This window comes from Convolutriloba macropyga, chromosome 10 (assembly GCF_964194025.1).
Source record: "Convolutriloba macropyga chromosome 10, txConMacr16.3, whole genome shotgun sequence".
In the NCBI taxonomy this organism is placed as follows: Eukaryota; Metazoa; Xenacoelomorpha; order Acoela; family Convolutidae; genus Convolutriloba; species Convolutriloba macropyga.
The window spans coordinates 14,237,849-14,257,049 of NC_134477.1; the positions used below are offsets into that span (position 1 = coordinate 14,237,849).

The following is a 19,201-nucleotide window of genomic DNA, read 5'->3' on the forward strand; positions in this document are numbered from 1 at the left end:
TAAATAATCATTAATAAATTAAAATATTTTTCTCAAGTGCACGAACTGAACAACCCACCTGCGAGAGAGTTTCCCGAGTCTTTTGGGTTGGCACTGTCGATGCTGATGACAGGAAGCTGTTTGCTGTTCTTGTGCTGCGCACAACAAGCACCTCCCATTGGGGGGTGTGAAGACGAGGATGAGTCATGTCTGTGACACCTGTAGCACCCTTCGTCCCCCTCTGCGCCCTCCCCACCCCCACCTGCACACTTGGAGGTGGAGATACACGATGAACCCTTTCGATTGAATTCCGAAACTGAAAAAGTAAAAAAAAAATGATGTTTTGATCGGAGATAACAATTTGAACAAATGTCGCTTGCTCCTGGCACGTCAATGTGGGAGTGAAATTGTGAGAGTTATATGACATTATACAACATACCCAAATTAAACATTCGTTGTGTTGAAACATCCAAAAACAACAAAATTATTGCATTGGTTAGTAAAATATCTTATGAAGTATTTTGAATTTTATATCCAACAAATTCGGATATTTTTTAGCTCGTTTCAGTTTGTATGTTATATAATATACCGGGATGAACATTGTTGTAATCATATAAAGAACATATATGTTTTTAGAAGACATAGCATTCTCGCAATGGTAAGTAAGAATCACATATGATCTTTCTATGGTTAGTAAAAACCATTTATGATATGATAAAAAACCATATATTATTGTTCCATGGCTGCTAAGATACATAAACATGACTACCATTGATAAATTATACCATTATAAATTATACCATTATAAATTATACCATTATAAATTATACCATTATAAATTGAGAGTGTAATAGTTTTAAAACATTTATTGGGCTTAAGTAACCAAAATACGATTTGAAAATCATATTTTGGTTACATGACCCCAAAAAATGTTTGAAAAACTTTTAAATTATGTTTAATTTTTCAATCATCTTTTTACGTTGAAACGATTTATTAGTTTGATATGATTCCATGAAACATATATGACTTAGTATGAATACCAAGAACTGTTTAGATTTAGCTTAATTACTAAGTTCCTTTTATGGTATTCAGCCCGGGATCAAAAAGTGACTAAAAATCAACAAACTATTCAAGACCTAGTAAGGCAAAATTCTTCAGCTTTTTAGTTAAGCGACAGCAACAAAATTTTATCAATCAGTGATTTCTTGCGGTTAATGTGAGGTTAATTGTGTGATGATGTGTGCGTCGATGTTTTGTTGCAGTGACATAGTGATTGACTTACGATCGACATCACTTCTCGAAAGTTGAATGACTATAAAACATTATGAGTTTGTTCATTTCAGAACGAAAAGTGACATAATCAGCTTCTGGGTAAAGCAAAACTAGAAATCAGATGAACTTATAAAAGTTCTCGACTTATAATAAAACTCCCTCGACCAATATTATAAATAAAAAAATTGGTTCTACATAATTAGTTGTCTCGATTGTGGCTGAAATGACAAATAACGTCCTCGTGCTCTCCTCGAAAAGAAAGGGTTTCGTTAATTTTGGCTCGATTGAAGCATATCGTCACTGATCTTGAAATGAGAGTAGCGAATCAGAGTGATCAATAGACAATCAAGATTTTTGTCAGCTCAGAAATGCCTTGTTTGGACATTTTTTTTGCAGCAGTAAAGATGACAGAATATCCGTTATATTAAATTGAGAATTTTTATGCACTGTCTTTGAGATTTAAGTTGTAGAAATAGTCAAAAATTTTTCGAAATTTTTTTAAACAAACCGTCGCACTAAGAATGGTTTCTATGGTCTGGTAAAATCATCAAAAGTTAAATCTTTATTACATGAAAAAGCTATGTAGACATGGATTAGAACTGCCTAAATTTCTCCAGTTAGCCTACGTTTCTCATAACAAACATTTTTTGAAAATTACAACGTTTCAGTTTGAACAAAATTTTCCCTAGCTTTTCTCAGAACTTTATTTTAGAAAATGCTTGCTTGCGTATGGACTTTTATTTTAACGATTTTTGAGGAACTTATATTTATGGAAGGCTAATGTGCTATAATTGCGGTTCTTATTGATGTATAAACTGAGTAAACAATTGATTGTTGTTTATGATTCAACAACTAATTGAACAAGGCGGCTCGTTATTGTGCGTTCGCACATGATGTTCCGACCCGAGCTCATCTACATTTTTGACTTAATTGTCAACCAAATGAAGAGATAACAAAAATAGATGTTTGAATTTAAAAAAAATGCTACATTTTAAGTTAATTAAACACACTAAATTCTGCCTCGATGAAATAGCAATCATAGTTTTCATTCATGTGACATCAATAACTCATCACAATAAGTCGTATGGCAAAGAAAAATACATCAAAACCACGAAATTTTTGAGAAAGTCCATAGTATCAAAGTCAAAAAATTATACAGCTTTCAACGGAAGACATTTAAAACGCTAAATTATGCCTAGATGATGTGAAGACTAGGATGTTGGTCATTCAAAATTTATCAATAAGACATTACAACAAGTCATTGACTATGAAAACATCAACAAAAACAGGCAAAATCCAAAAGTTCGGTAGAAAATTGAGAGAAGAAAGTGTCGAAGCTATTTAAACCATAAGCTTTTTTCACTGAAAACTTTTTCAACGATCCATTGAATGTCTTCACTAAGCCAATGGGAGCTATCAATATTAGGATAATGTAATACGATTTCAAAAGGAACCAAAATTACTAAAAAAATCCAAAAATTATAAAAATTATGAAAACTCGTGCACCGAAGTCAAAAAAACCAATAGTAAGAAGACAGAACCGCTAACTAGATAAATTGTTGCTGATGTAGAAAAAAAGCGGTTCTGTCATTACCGAGACTGACCTACAATCCAAGAAAATAAGCTTAAGATTGATTTATGTTCAAAAAAAATGAAAAAATATTTTTAAAATCTTAACAACCATTAAACTCAAAAGCTTTCACAGGAATTCAATGAATACGCTCAGCTGAGCCACGATGTGAATACAAGGATGTTTATGATGCCTAGGTAATCAATAAGACATCACAATATGTCTTATGACTATGAAAAAAAAACAACAAATACAGGCAAAAACCAAAATTTCTTTAGAAAAATGGGAGAAGAAAATGTTGAAGCCATTTAAACCATATTTTTTTCTCAGAATGTTTTATCTATGATCCTTTGGACGTCTTCACTAAAACAAGATGTAGCCATCAATTTTAGGATGACGTGATAAGATTTCAAAATGAACCAATAAAACGAAATGTCCAAAAAGTTTTTTAAAAAATTTGAAATCTTGTGGCATTGAAGACGTATAATCAATAGTTATTTGATAAAGCCGCCGATGAGATTAACTTATGTTACTGTGGTATGAAGGAGTTCAATCCTGTTTTTACTGAGACGAACTTACAGTTCACAAAAATACGTTTCTGATTTACTCATTTTAAAAAACTTTCGAAAGTTTATTTTCAAAGTCTTAACAGCCATTAGCTGTCCACTCACAGCACTAGATAGGTGCACTTAATGCTCATTAGCAAATCTATTGCACCTTTAGTCAACAAGTTTATGCCATAGGATTAGAAAACTATAGTAAAACCTCAAAAAAATCAAAATTTCATTTGAAATTACGAAATTTGAGATACGAGTCCAAAAAAAAACATGAGTGATCCCTTCGAAACAAATTTTTTGTTCGTTGGGCTTCATTTGATCGTAAAAGAGGTTTGTCATTAACGGAACTTCGATTTTAAAAGTGTCTAGTAGTCTCTAGGTGACTTGAAAAAACAAAAAAATTGCAAAATTTTCTAAAAAAAGAGCTCCCAAACCTAATTCGAATTTTTTTATATATTAAACTTCCCTCTAAGACTAGAACTAGTATTTATTATCTCCTTTCGTCTATTAAAAACCTAAAATTGATTTACTTTTTGGCGTGAAATCTAGTTTTGAATTAAATTTTTCGTAGAAAAAACGTTAATTCGAACGAAAATTACGGTAAAAGTTCACAAAAGTGAACAAAATATCCAGTGTTCACATGAAACTTTAAACCTCGATAACTCATCGAAAAAAAACGAAATTCAAAAAAATCTTTTTAATTTCGAATTCTACGCTGGACGAGCTTTTTAATGATACCACACACATTTCTCTACGATGAATATATGGGTCGGCCAAAATTCACGGAACAAAAAAAATCCCATTTGAGTATATAGTTCCTCCCCCCACAAGTGGGGTCGGAACAATTAGTTAATTACAGTGAGCTTGGACTTACAATTTAGTCAAAGATGGGCTCGTTTTTCTCATCTTTCCAGAATATACAAAAGACGTAAACTATAAATCAATGTTAATTCGATAAACTAAAATACTTCCCAATTCTTAAACCTTAACATCCAGATTGCGCTTCCTTTATTATAATATTGTTTTCTCTGTTCAAAAGCGGTTATCAAATTACATAAAAACAGAGTAACATTCAATTTTAAAAATCTTGTTTAGGATTTTTAGTCTTTTCTTTGAGGAAAACTGTCAATTATACATCTAGTGGGTGCCAGAAAGGCTGATTGCTTGGCAAAAATCAAAATATGTAATTAGGAGATCACCTTAAATTTTGTGGGTATATCTTCAAATAATATACAATTCCTGTGGATAAATCGTTGTCCAGCAATGATGTTTTTTTAACTTAGCAGGAAACATAGAACAGAGATAAAAATGATATTTTTGTAAATCTTGAAGCCTCTGAATATATACATGAATATAATATTATTCTTTGACGAACGTTTCTGAACGCTACAATGATACCCTTTTTCGCCGAATGATTCTAAAATGAAGTGCAGCTGAAAAGTGCATCCCAAGAAATTTAAGTATCATTTAAAAAAATTCAGGCTTAGAGATAACTCAAAATTTAATTTTTTGTTATTTGCCAAGCAAGAAGCATCTCTGATACCCATTAGAGGGCATAATTAACATTCTTTTCTCAAAAAATCTTATAGATTCTTGGTAAAAGTTTTAGAATATTTAATCATTGTAATGTGAGAAGTTTAACCATCAAAAACTTTTGTGAAAGTACGAAGAAACAAGTCAAAAAAATATTTCTAGCTGTTATGAGTCGCTCAATAATAGTGGATTTATATGCTTCAGCGTGGAGCGAGAATAAAGTTGGACATATTTTTTATGAAAATAAATATTTTCTTTAACCTATAATTGTCCACAAAACATTAAATTTGAACAGTTTCTGTTTGTGACAGAAATTTGATTTGACTTGAAAATTTAGCTCGCGCAAGAGAAAAATGTAAAATTGAAGCACAAAATAAAATATCAATTTACTTTTCCCTGTGGCTCTTGTATTTAAAGTCCAAACTTTTTCCTTTCCCAACTCGGACTTACTGAGCCTGTTTAAAATTCCGGGGCCACAAATACAGATACGTCAGAGTCGTCTGACTGGTGAACAATGTGAAATTGGATTCAAGTATATCTGTTCAAAAGTATTATTGAGGAATTATTAGCAAAGCAGTTCTAATTTAGTTTTCCTTTGAAACCCGGGACAAGACTAAAACACTCCGTTTTACAATCGGTAAAAGTTTTTTTACCTTAAATACAATCCATTTATTCCATTTAATTTTTTCAATAAATCTAAACCGAATCAGCAGTTCGTGAACATAAGATCAAAAGCCATTATATCACTATGATCAAGGACAGAAAGAAAGTCACCAGCACCAAAGGCAAAATTTGATGGAATTGTCCGAAAAACTGCCAGAAATTGAGCTTGACAGAAATAGCCAGAAAAAATAACCTTGAGTATGTCAATCTCTTGTAGCCAAAAGCTCATTAGAAAACAATTGTATTTGAAAGTGGTGAAGTCCAGGTGAAATGAATAATTGGTTCTTTATATAATTGATTTTGAAAATTCAAATTTTTGATGAAAATACTGACATAAAATAACGAAACGGATTAACTTTTCCTAAAAGCTGTGTTCGTTCTCTAACACGAAAAGACTGCAGACCCCTTATCAGATATCTTTTTTTTTCATAAAAATGTTCAAAACCCCTTTTCAAAAAGTGTACTATAATGGTACTAACTTGATGACATAGATGCTCTCAACCGACTAGATCCACTCTCAATATTCCTTTTAAGGAAATCTATCGTGCTCTCCCTCTTAGATGTAGAATTCGCCCTTCCAATAGTTCCTGCCTCGTATGGATTATTGCGAACTGAGTCGTCCGAGTCCTTCAAGCCCACTCGGCCCTTCGTGAACACTTTCCAAGCTATTTCCAGCTCAACTTTGGGGTGGACCGAGTAACAGCGCCATGTGCACTGAAATGTAAACAGTTTCCACCCGCTAGCTATTTCTTCAAAATAGGGTGTTTTTTAAATCACCATCTTCGCTGACAAACCCGGATCGAGGAATCGGTGGGATAAATTTAAACCATTTTTTAAAGCCTTTATGAGGTTAAACCGGTGAATTTTTCTGTCATTTAAGTGATAGCTGTGAAATACCTTTTCCTGCCATATACAGCGCAGTTCTGTTAAAAAATCATCCCAGTCTCGGCGTTGTAATAATTTTTCCTATTTGCAGCTTTGCAGTTATTTCAAGTTTTCAGTCCCACATCAGTTGTGAACAAGTTACCGCACTTGATTGAGAAAATAATTGGTGGATCTTTTGTTAAACTCCCGAGTCAAAAATCACCCGGGACAACTCCGAATGATTACAAGATATTACAAGACTCTGACAGAATCTTACAAGATAAACATCCAATCTCGCCCAGGGAATCCTGTTTGAATGTTTCCGAATTCATAAAGCAAACAGTGAACTTAAAGAATACAAAATTAGTCATTTAGAATTATGTATTGGGGAGACAATTAAAAAGGTCAAAAGATCTGTCAAAATAATGTATCCTGTGATGTCAAAGTTACAAAATATATGCGATCAAACCGCAAATCATTAAAAACTCATTATTAGTTAATCAAAATTTCACGTAGACTGCAAACAGTAACCATTCACAAGACTGACCGGAGCGCCTTGTGTATAAAAGATGCCAATTTGCATACCTGAATTAGACTAGCAGCTGCTGGTATCTTTCGTGAGAAGTGTTTCTGCCGCTGTTTCTGCTGCACTTTCAATGCAAACCCAGATCCAAGGATTCCCTGTAACATAGTTACAATTACATTTTTTGTTTTTATCTTCTAGCCCAAAGTCGCAATTTCTTTTTTGGTAACTCCGTTTTATCAGTTGCAAAAAAAATCTTAAACAAACACAGATAGTAATTTGCAAAATAATTGCAGCCATCATTTTGAACGATAGAAATAGCCAAAAAGTAATTGACATTCTTGTAGAATTTAGTAGCATTTAGAGGTCATGATATCAAGTATAGTCTTGTGAGAAAAGTCAAAACGTTCAAAATGAAATCGGAAATGTAGAAGTCATAATTTTGATGTAACCACGTTTTAGCTTCATAAGCTTTGTTGATTGTCTTTATTACCGTTGATTTCTCTATAGGCTTCCATTACAGTAAAAAATATATACACCTATTGTTTTAAAAGGAAAGGCGCATTTAATTATTAAGTTAGGATCCCCAGCTCCCACAATGGTGACCCTTAACTGTTAATATACGCCTATTACAGAAGCTAAATAACCCTTTTTCCTTCACGCTAATCAAATTTAATGGTTTTATTACAACGAAATTCGAGTCAAAGTTTACCTTAGCTTGACTTGTTAAATTTTGTTTCTTTGCCGGGGCCCGTTGTTTTTTTCATTACTGGCTTTACGGTGATGGATGGTTCGATGCTAGCTCGGTAGGTACAGGTTTGGGGGGTTTGGGTCCGATAGGTTTGGGTTCGGTTTCAGTAGTTACTGGTCAGGGTTTGGTAGGTACCAGTAAGGGTTTGGTAGGTACAGTTCCGGGTAAGGTAATAACAGGTTCTGGTATGGCGGGTACAGGTATAGGTACAATATCAAGTGACGCTACAGGTTCGATAGGTTCAGGTATTTGGGGACGATTTCCATCAGGATCGCAAACTCTAGCTGGAGCGATAGATTCAAATTTGTTGCTCGCTCAACAACATTTAGCTTCAAGTGGCTACGTTGGAAGAGTTTCTGTGAAACCTCCTGTTTTCTACAGGTCAAATCTTGGCGTAGGGTTCCGTCAAATGGAATCTCAATTTGTCCTTGCCGGTATAACAAATGATGAGACAAAATTTCATCACATACTTGCTGCAGTTCCTGAAAACGTTGCAACCAATCTTCCAATGGGCATAGACCATTATAGAGACATCAAAGATCATATCTGCGGCTAATTACAGAAGTCAAAACGAGAAATGATTGAAGAAGCCCTGGGAATGATTTCATTGGACGGTCAAAAACATTCATTGAGCTTAATGAGAATTCATCGAAAGCTTGCTGAATGTAACTTGACGTTAGATGACGATGTCATAAAGCTCAATTTAATGCAAGCAATGCCAATTTCTGTGAAAACGGCACTCTCAGCCCTCCTAGAACTTCCTGTTGAACAATTAGCCAAATTAGGTGATGCAATTTATAGCTACTCAAACACTGTAGTTGATGCCAGCAAGACCATTATACAATAAGCATTCAACGCAAAACAACAAACCAGTAAGCAAATCAAAGTCAAACCGATCAATCGAGAATATACATAGACCTTTCACAGCAGCTCAGAGACCAAAAATTTGTCGCCATCAGCTCTACTTTGCTGAGAAAGCAAAATCATTAAAACCATGGTGTCAGTGACTAGAACAGAAGACCAAAAAATAGAGCCAAGGTCTCGTGCAAACATTCCGGCAAATCCGTCAAACTAGCAACCCCCAGTTTGTGCACAGCAACCTCTGAGGGTAATCTCTGCATTCGTATAGCCGCAAAAATGAAAGACAATTCAATTGACATCATCGCAGACACAGGTTCAATAACATCAATAATTATGCCAAGTTCTGTTAATACAAACTTCGTAACACCTACTGTAACAAAACTTAGAACAGTCAATGGAGATTTAATTACAATTTTTGGCAGAATGTCGTTATCAATTTTGATTCCTTCTTTGCGAAGAACATTTCCTTTCACATTCTTTATAGCAGATGTCAAAGACAATATTCTTGGCTTAGACTTCCTGAATGAAATCAAAATTACAGTTAATTGTGATAACCTCACCTTAACTGGCAACCTAACCGGTCTTTCTACGAGACAATCTTTAACACCAGTTGCAGACTGTCATTTGTCAGTCCAGATTGTTAGCAATGACTTTTCGTCAATTGAAAATGATAGACTAAAAAAGATCATAGAAAAATATTGCAATGTTTTTGATGACGTTAATTTTGATGTCGCAGCAAAATATAAAACAGTCCACAAAATTGAAACACCCGGGAAACAAGTTTTCACTAAATCAAGACAGTTGACTCCACAAAAACTAAAAATTGTCAAAATTCCCTTCGTATAAAACGGCCATCTAAGAGTCCTTATTCATCACCTTTGCATATGGTACCGCAGAAAGAAATTTGGCTGTAGGAGACCCTGCAGTGACTATAGATCTCTAAATCATATAACTGTCAGAGATAGCTATCCAATGCCTCAAACTTCCATGGTTGAACTTAATGGAAGAAAAATTTGCAGCAAAATTGACTTGGTTAAAGCATATCATCAGATACCAATTCACTTAGAGGACATAGAAAAAACAGCAGTAACTACAACTTTTGGTTTCTTCGAATTTATCAGAATGCCATTCAGTCTGAGAAATGCAGAAAAAACAACTCAACGATTCATTCAAGAAGTTGTTCAGAACATATCAGATGTGTTTGTGTACTCGGACGACGTATTGGTCGCGTCCTCTGATATTAAGTTGCATCTTGAAACACTTAATCTCTTGTCAACGAGATTAAATGAATATGGCTTGCGTATAAAACTGACTAAATGCAAATGGCTTAAAGAAAATTTTGACTTCTTAGGATTTGAAATTTCCTCTGACGGAATTCAACCACTTGCATTAAAGGTTGAAAGCTTGATTGGTTTAGAAGAGCCCAAGAATTATAAAGAGCTCCGAAGAGTAGAGTACTGGTAATGTTTTCTTTTTACAGGAAGCATATTCCGCAATATGCACAATTTATCGAGCCTTTACAGCTTCTCCTTAATTCAAGTAAGTCAACACAGAAAAAGAGAATTAAATCTAAATTGCTTCTGAAGACCATGGAAACCACTTATGATTGGCTTCCCCAGCATTCAGAAACTTTCAGTGCACTTAAAGAAGGCTTGAGCAAATCTGTACTTCTTAACCATGTATCACCAGATACCACCTTGTCATTACGACTGATTCTTCAGAAACAACTATTGGTGCAGCTATCCATGAGGTATCCAGTTCGGACAAAAACCAACCATTAGCATTTTTCTCTAGACGCCTAACACAAGAAGAACGAAATTATTGCACTTTTGACAAAGAATTGCTCGCAATTTATGCTGCAACCGTTAAATTTCGTTATCTCATAGAAGGTAGAAAAACAGTTGTTTTTACGGACCACAGTCCTAGAGCATGCACCTTTCGTCGAATAAGCGCATCAATTAACCATAGTCCTCGACAAGCCAGACAGCTTTTTTTATAGCTGAATATATAGATGAAATTCGACATTTGCCTGGGTCGGAAATAATTGTTGCCGATTGTTTCTCTCGTCCCTCATTTGATACTAATGAGCAATCCCAAAAAAAATCCGGCATCTATATTGAGGTCTTTGATAAGCGATAAGACAAACAAACATTTTTCGTACTCAAATGGCAAATGAAAATTTGAACGGAGTACAGGAGGTTACTATTGGCAATGAGAAACTTCTCTTTGATAAATCTGTTGTTCCACGACCTATTTTACCTCCCGATTGTCGCTTTCATTTTTTCAAGCAGTTCCATGACTTGCGTCATCTTGATTGGAAAGTTACAAAAAGATGATTCTAGCAAGATTTACATGGACAAAAGCTGGTAAAAATATTAAGTTGTGGTCCAAAGATTGTCTTCAGTACCAATAAAACAAAATTTTAATACACACGAAACCTAAGACATGCCAGATTAATGACGACATTACCAGATTCAGTCACATACATCTAGATATTGTGTGACCACTTTCAGCAGTTTTAGATTCTCCTACAGGTATCCCGTAACGTTTAACGACAGAATGACAAAATGGGTTGAAGCACAACCTGTATCATCAACTACAGCTGATGTTTCAAATGATGTTTTTCTAAATTCGTGGGTTACTTGATTCGGCGCGCCTTAATACATAACCAATGAACAATTAGAAATGAACAATTACGTCAACAAAGAATTAGAAAAGTTGTCTTTTGAGTATATTCACCAGCTAAAAAGTCATCTAGACTGTTTAGTTTTCACCTCAGAGAAAAACAAAATCAAGTTCTAAATACAATATTTTTATTCCAAAAGAATTCTCTCAATGTTCTCATGTCTGGCTGCGTGTTGACTGTGTAAAACAGCCATTAGAAGCTCCTTATTTTAGTCCACATGGAGTAGTCTCGTTCAATCATGAGTTGAAAACAGCGCAAATAGAAATGAATGATTTGAGCCAAACAGTTAGTATACAAAAGCAAAAACCGTGCAAATTGCATTTAGCCGCCCAGAAGAGCCATCAGCCAAAAAATAATACAAAAAAAGCTCAGTTAGGAGCAATGTTGAGACTACTGTTGTCTTTGTATTGAACCATATAATCGAGCAATGCTCAAATGTTGTAACAAAAATTGCCTCATCAATGTGTTTTATTTAGATTGTGTCGGCTTAGGAGCACATCCAAAAGCCTCATGGTTCTGCTCAACGTGCAAAAGCATTCTCTCCGTCAAGCATGTGCGCATAGAATCTGACAAATTTGGCAGTAAATGAAGAATTTACCTTTATGTTGACATAATTGTTATTCTTCCCAATTGTTATTTTGCGGTTATTCAATTATATTTTGTCCCCAGGACACCCCTTCAAATTTTGTCCCCAGGACACCCCTTCAAATTGGCTCTTAGTTACAAAAATAAGCAAACTTAAAGGCAAGTATCGTACGGAAAAACAATTTGGTTATTTTTGGTTATTTTAGATAATTACAACTTATTTTACTTTTGGGCGACGGGGACAACCTACTGGGCGATGTGGATAAGTTACTGGGAATGTGGATAACCTATGGGACGATATAGGTTTTATTTTGGTGGATATTCGACAATATTCTGGGTATTTTTCGAACTTAAGTGGATATTCTACAATATTCTGGGTATTTTGCGAATTTTGGTGGATTTTCAATTTTGGTAGTGTTTTGGGTCTCCGACACTCAGGAGGGGGCGATATGTTGGATACAGTAGCATTTAGAGGTCATGATATCAACTATAGTCCTGCGAGAAAAGTCAAAACGTTCAAAATGAAATCGGAAATGTAGAAGTCATAATTTTGATGTAACCACGTTTTAGCTTCTTAAGCTTTGTTGCTTGCCTCTATTACCGTTGATTTCTCTATATGCTTCCATTACAGCAAAAAATATATATACCTATTGTTTTAAAGGGAAAGGCGCAATTAAATATTAAATTAGGATTACCCAACTCCTAGATGCTTTTTCTCTCATGTTATTTTTGTCTCATTGAACATATGCGCAACTTATGCAATCCCTGAAAATAAGTTAGACTGAAGACCCAGTCGAAAATGTCTCTCAAAAAATGTTACTGAATATCAACAAGTCATCGAAAATTAGTTGTCGATTTTGTCTTCGGCTAAGAGCACTGTTTGTAGTTCGTTTCAGTTTATCCTCGATTTGGACAATTTTTAACATTGAACAATTTTAATTCAAGTTGAAATTTTTTTCATTATATACGAGACAAACTGATTTCAAGTTAAGAAGTTGCAGTGTTGACAAAGATAACATTGTCCCTCGTTCTGTTGTCAACTGACTATATTGTTCCAGTTTTACTACAAATTCCATATATGTGATATATTTGATTACTCCTAGTCATATAGAACTTGAATTAAATAAGGACCTGCTTTTGGTTATTATTTTTAAGCGATGGAGAAAGGCATCCTACCGAAATTAAAAAATTAAACTGCTGTTATTATCTGAGGTTAAAAACTTATAAACGACATCTACAGAATTCCAAAAATTAACTGCTAATCTAAATGAGATCATTTGCGTAGCGCGAGCAACAAAGTTCACACAATAAGATCTGAGGTGAGGAGGTTGAAAAAGTTTATTGGACAGTTGCCTTTCTTATATTTTCGAATGACAGTTCAAAAAAAGGTTTTTTAATTGAATCCTATTGACAATTAACATGATGAAATGTTACAATGCGGAGGTGTTAGAAGGTATAGCATGAGTTTCTGCAATAATAGACAAAAGAAATATGATCTTCCAATTTTCTCAACCCTTCTTTTTGATTTGAGTTTTTTTATTTGAAGCAAATAATATAAGGGTTATCTTTTCATGTTTTTATTTTTCTTGTACACTGATGTGATAGTCAAGCAGAGTCCAGCGGGGACCTTAATTTGGAGAGTCGTGTGATGTTTCAGGCATATTCTACCGAATATAGATGTTTTCCTTCTTTCTTGCCAAATTATTTTTTGGTTATGTTCTCATCTCAAATGTCACCAACTGGAATCAATTCTGTGTAATGTCAAATTAGACAATTGTAATAAAAAACATAGTAGCGGGTTTAAGCTTAGCATATATGCCTACAGATTTTTACAGAATTAAGTTTTCTTTTAAACGAATTTTTGAGCTTTTTCATCAAAAATATTTAGCCCTGCTTCCATACCTTCGCCGTTGAACCAATTGGCCTGCGTTATAAGTTTTCAGTAGTATTTTTGAAACCAGGAGCAGCGCCGATGATCATTTGGATACAGCCTCTCTCAGATGAAATCAGAGAAAATAACTTTAGGGCAATAAATCATTTTGAGTTATCATTTGAGGTTTCAAAGAGAAAGAATTAAAATGTTTTCCTTTTTTCTTTTCCCTTTTTATGAATTAATTTATTTTTTTGGTTAAAATATTCGATAAATGTTTTCTATTTCAGTTGAGTTAAAACTTAAAAACAAAATTGGGTACTACGAAAAAACTTTAAAAGAAAGTATAAACACTTTTATTTTCAAAACTTAAGTTTTGTCAGGGAAATTTTTGTTTTCAAAACCATAGTCAGATCATTTAATGACACTATTTGTATCAATAGTAAAAACGAGATGCACCTAGCAGGTATATAAAAATTTGCCACGCTGGCTCTCTAGACGACTTCTAGACGCTCTAGACCATTTATCTCCGAAAAAGTCACACTCGGGAGCACTTCAGCGCTGCAAGCAAACTAAGTTTTTCATTTTCACATGTGGTTTTAATCAACACCTGTTGAGATAAGAGCAATTAAAAAAACTGCCATTGTAATAATTTTAATGCATGATCGACACTGGAAAAATATTTCTGCATTAGACTACGAGCTTACCACACTCTTTTATCGCCACTGTTACTAAGTAAACAGTGGCGATAAAAGAGTGGTGATAAACACGTAGTTTAATGATGGAAACAGTTTGATAAACTTGTAGTCTAAAAAACAAACATGATCGCAACAGTGTTGATTAAAAAATTACCACACGGTTGTTATCGCCCTCAAGTTATCATAACACCTCGGCTTCGCCTCGGAGTTTGATAACTTGTCGGTGGCGACAACAACCTTGTGGTAATATTCATTCATTGCTTTTTAACGCTCTAGACGCACCAGAAGTCAAGTATTCAAAAAAGTTATCACTGTGAGATGAAAAATGTTACTTGATCCCAGTTTTTGATTCCATGTATATTTTTCATTGACATTTAAGATCATGCTCAATCAATTCTATTGCATTCAACTGACATATCCAATCTGTATCTACTGTTACCATTACATGTTCACTTGCGATGCTCTTGTTCACCAGCTATGAACTTTATTTTTAGCTATGAATTTCATTATGAGCAACTAATTAAAGTGAAATTCAAATTGACATTTTATCGTCACCCAAAGCGATTGGGCAAAAAAACAACAACACAAAAATTTGATGAAAAAATTTGCTGTCTCTCCCATAAAGTGAGGAAGGAGATTAATAACAGAAAATAAGTGAAACGTAAAGTAAGCAATTTTGTGCTATTAGAGAGAAAGATAGTCGAACTGTGTATTTGTGTACACGTTGCCATGGTTATTAATTGAATCAATTGACGTCAACTCGAAACTTTAGTTCAGATTAATTGATCATTTTTGCGCAAATTAATGACTCCTTTTTAATAAAAATTATTTCATTTGTGGCCATGGGGAATTTGGCTAAGAAATTGGTTGACCAATCCAGCGCCCTTTTTTGTCTCCGTTGAAAGTTAGAGACTGTTTTACCATAAAAGGCACTAAAAATAGACGTTTTTTTACAGAGGTGACATCAATGTCCTCATCAAATATTAATCGATGTCTGCAATGAAGTCTGGTCTTAAGCATCAATGCTAGAATACTAAACGAGAGGAAAGAGAGAAAAAGAATTGAGTTCGAAAGCTAATATAGCGCGAGTGATCTGGCCGGTTCTGGTGGAAAATATCAGTGTCACCCTATCAAATCAAGGTACACAGAGTAATAGTACAATCTGAAGGCTAATTATAACGGTTGCTTTTGGGCGAAATTTTTGGGTTTCAATATGAAAACGTTTTAGGTGACCAAATTAGGTTGCGAAAAATACAGTTTTATTGAGAAAAATTTCTCGAAAATATCAGAAATTTTCAAGACCAATGCTTTCAGAACCAAATTTAGATTTTTAAGCGTGCGTGGACAAGTGACAGTCAGAAAAAATAGTGCAAATTTTGACGTACAAAAAATTGATCAATAAGCTATATTCTAGAAAGTTATTTTCTGAAAATCGCCGCTAATTTTGTTTAGTCTTAAATGAGAATTAATGAATACTACATTAAAATAGATCTCATTTCAACTGTTCGACAGAAGGTTTATCATTCCGCGCATCTTTGCTCAAAAAGCTCACTTATATCCTTTCATTTCAATGATTTGTTCAAGAGTGAACGTTTATCTTCTTAAAGTATGCATGTGAATGAATTTAGAGAGAAAATGGAGTGTGAAAAAGGAAGGAAATGAGGAAATGGTCACACCGATTTAACGGCCCTTAAAAAGAAGAGATATAATTTGAACATCTTCTAGCGGGGATGGTCTTAGGCAAACGCTCGATAAAGCAAATAATATTTTTCGAAATAAGAGTAGGCGAAAAATTTAAGATTCAATTATAGCGGAAGTTAACAACACTAACTAAAACGCCGAGGAAAGTGTGGCACCTAGGAAGAATTAAATTATACAAACAATTTGGAAAAAAACTAAATTTGTCGTGTACTTTTTGAACCTTTTTCATTCAAAGCCACGTTTTCAGGGACACGTGACTATTTTATATCGCCGAATGGATTTTTAAGTAGCACTTTTAAGCGGTCAAATTGGTTTTCGTCTAATTTCCACAAACTAAGTTGAAATTTTCTGTTGAATGTCTACTAAAACTCATTTTGGCTTATCGAGCTTTCGTCTATTATCATACAACCAATTTTCAGTCACTGTTTTTAATGATAAGAGTAGAAGAGGTCTGGGATATAGTACAGAATGCGTCACAATGTTTGATATGAATGGGTGCAACGATTCGGAGGGGGTGTTTCCTGTAGAATCCTCCTTCAACCCGTTTCGCCACTAAGTGGTTATTTAATGACGTAGAATAACGGCTTGGACCATAGGTGGCGTGTGCGTGTGGGGGGGGGGGGTGGGGGAGTGTTTCGCTTGCTTGGAATACGGCACTATAGTGCCCGTTATAGCTGCTCGACAGGCAAGATTAAATTTCCTAATGGTGAGACATCTTAGCGGGAGGGAGCTATATATGTTGCTTTGTTTCGAAAATTGAATGAATTAAAAAGCAAAAGGAAGTTTGGAAATTGATTTTGATGGTGGAATATAGTCCACCCAAGTGGTCATTTATATTCCACCATAAAAAATATAACCAGCAGAAGCCGATACTGATGAGATTCCATAATGGTATTCCATTTGGAACTTAATGACTTGTCTGATTAATTCAAAAACTTTACAGAAGATCTGTGCTGTGAACCATATGCAATATTACAGCCTGACAAAATAGAGTCGATTTTAGCATTATGACAAAATTTGAAGCAGAGCGAAACTATACTTGATGCGACTATTTCGCCGCCACTGTTGATAAATGAAGAGTGGCGAGAGAAATATGGTCTAATCAATTGCAGTGTGATGCGAGTTAAGTAACTGTTTTAATTGCAACCAAAGTTGAGCAAAAACATTACCATGCCATTGTTGCCGTCCTTTGAAATTATTTACCTACAAGGCTTCGCCTAGGAGTTCGGCAAATAACAAGAGGCTTAAGAGTACAGGGTTTTCTAAACCATCAACAAAGGAGCTGCACACCCTGATTTCAAGCGTGTACAGCAGTTTTTGGGACATGAGACAAGGTCGAGGTGCAGTGATGAAGAAGAAGGGAAAGAAACTCAACAGCTCAGAGAACTGAACTTCACACAACGAATTTAGGTCTCCACAAAAATTTTGATGAATCGCATATTTAGAGACGGGAAACGTTTTTAAGGCACTGCTTGGCAACTTAACGCCACGGGCGTTACCAGTTTCTCAAGACAAGAAGTCACCAAAATTTTATTGTGAGCTGAAGAAACGGGTACGCGGAAAAACCCCACTCACTTCACTTTAGATAGGAAATAAACCCCCACGGAAATAAGCCATCAATTTACTATTAAAGAGCTCCGCATATAGCGCGTTTGGCCATGCCTCGCGGGCCATAGGACTTGATATGAAACTATCACAACCAAACAAATCATCACAACAATTCAATTTTAAAATGGAGATTTATTTCCGCGGGGGTTTGTTTCCTATCTAAAGTTAAGTGGGTTTTCTTTCGTGGGGGTTTATTTCCTAGACCCAAGAAATCTGTTGTACGAGGTTTTGCAAAAGAAACCAACAAGACTAAAATAAGGTCAACAAACTTTCATTGAGAGCAATGTAAAAGAAGGAAGATCTACGTTTTGCGCGACAACGATTAGTTATTTTATTGTATGTCTAGCTGAAAATTAGGGCAAGTGGAATGTTTAATCATTAGTTTTATTTCTCTGTTTCAATACAATCTACTGTTAGACGTGGCAAATTGCAGTATCATAAAAGTTGCTGATAATCCTCTTGAAGCAATTTACCCAAGAATCTGTACGAAATGGATTTCAACCTGTATTAATTTCTCCAAGAAATTTTTTGTGACCGCTGGGAAGACGTTGAAAGCCAACAAACAGGCCCTTGCCGGCGATAAGAGTTTCAACCTTAGAATTTTGTCAGTTGCCTTCATTAGACTTGTTTTGGCTGCTGGCGTTACTTTTACAAGGAGCTTAGGCAACAATCACCAATGCTTGCTTGTGACCAGCAAAATCCAATATCAAATGAAAATTAATCTCATAATTGCGGTAGAATCTACTTATCAAATCTTCTCAGAAAATCTTTAATCTTTTTAAAATAAATACTTGCATCCATTTTATGCCATCAATGAGCGCGAAGTTCAATGTAAATTTTGAATTCATCTTCAATGTAAATTTTGAATTGATCCGAGTCACGAAGAAAAGGGTCAAAAGTAACAGAGACACTCGGAGGTGCTCCATTGTTGAGGTTTTTAAATTGAAACTGCCCAATTAGGCGGTAAATATCAAAAATCAACAGGAAAACTGTTGAAAAATACACTCAAATCCAAAATTTTGAAATAATTTTTTAAATACATAATCATACCAACGCAAGTAAATAATTTTAAATTGATTTATTTTTGTTACAATCACCGCTTTGATCCAATTTGTCATAACATCTTTATTTTTTTAGGGAAAAAACTTGCGGCGATTCATTGCTTTGCATTTTAATAATAATAATAATAATAATAATAATAATAATAATAATAATAATAATAATAATAATAATAATAATAATAATAATAATAATAATAATAATAATAACAAAAATAATATTAATAATAATAATAATAATAATAATAATAATAATAATAATATTAATAATGAAAATAATAATAATAATAAAAATTGAGGTCGCTTGGTACTATGATAAAGTGTACAATCCGCCCTGAGGGTATCCGGAATATCATTGTACTATACGCCTTCCGTCAACCGTGAGCCAACTACTTTATTGAATGAATTTTGAAACACATATA

The 19,201-nt window shown here is 34.4% G+C and overlaps 1 protein-coding gene across 4 annotated transcripts in view; it reads right to left on the bottom strand.

The window, feature by feature from the left end:
• The window catches only part of LOC142348676 (potassium voltage-gated channel subfamily KQT member 1-like), a 103,271-nt gene that overhangs the window by 12,499 nt on the left and 71,571 nt on the right, over positions 1–19,201 (bottom strand). For all 4 annotated transcript variants that reach the window (XM_075400115.1, XM_075400113.1, XM_075400114.1 and 1 more), the window contains exons 10-12: positions 7,024–7,119; positions 6,054–6,288; positions 59–295 (exon numbers count right to left, since the gene is read on the bottom strand). In XM_075400115.1, coding sequence (XP_075256230.1) covers positions 59–295; positions 6,054–6,288; positions 7,024–7,119 — 568 coding nt within the window. The remainder of the gene's footprint in view (positions 1–58; positions 296–6,053; positions 6,289–7,023; positions 7,120–19,201) is intronic.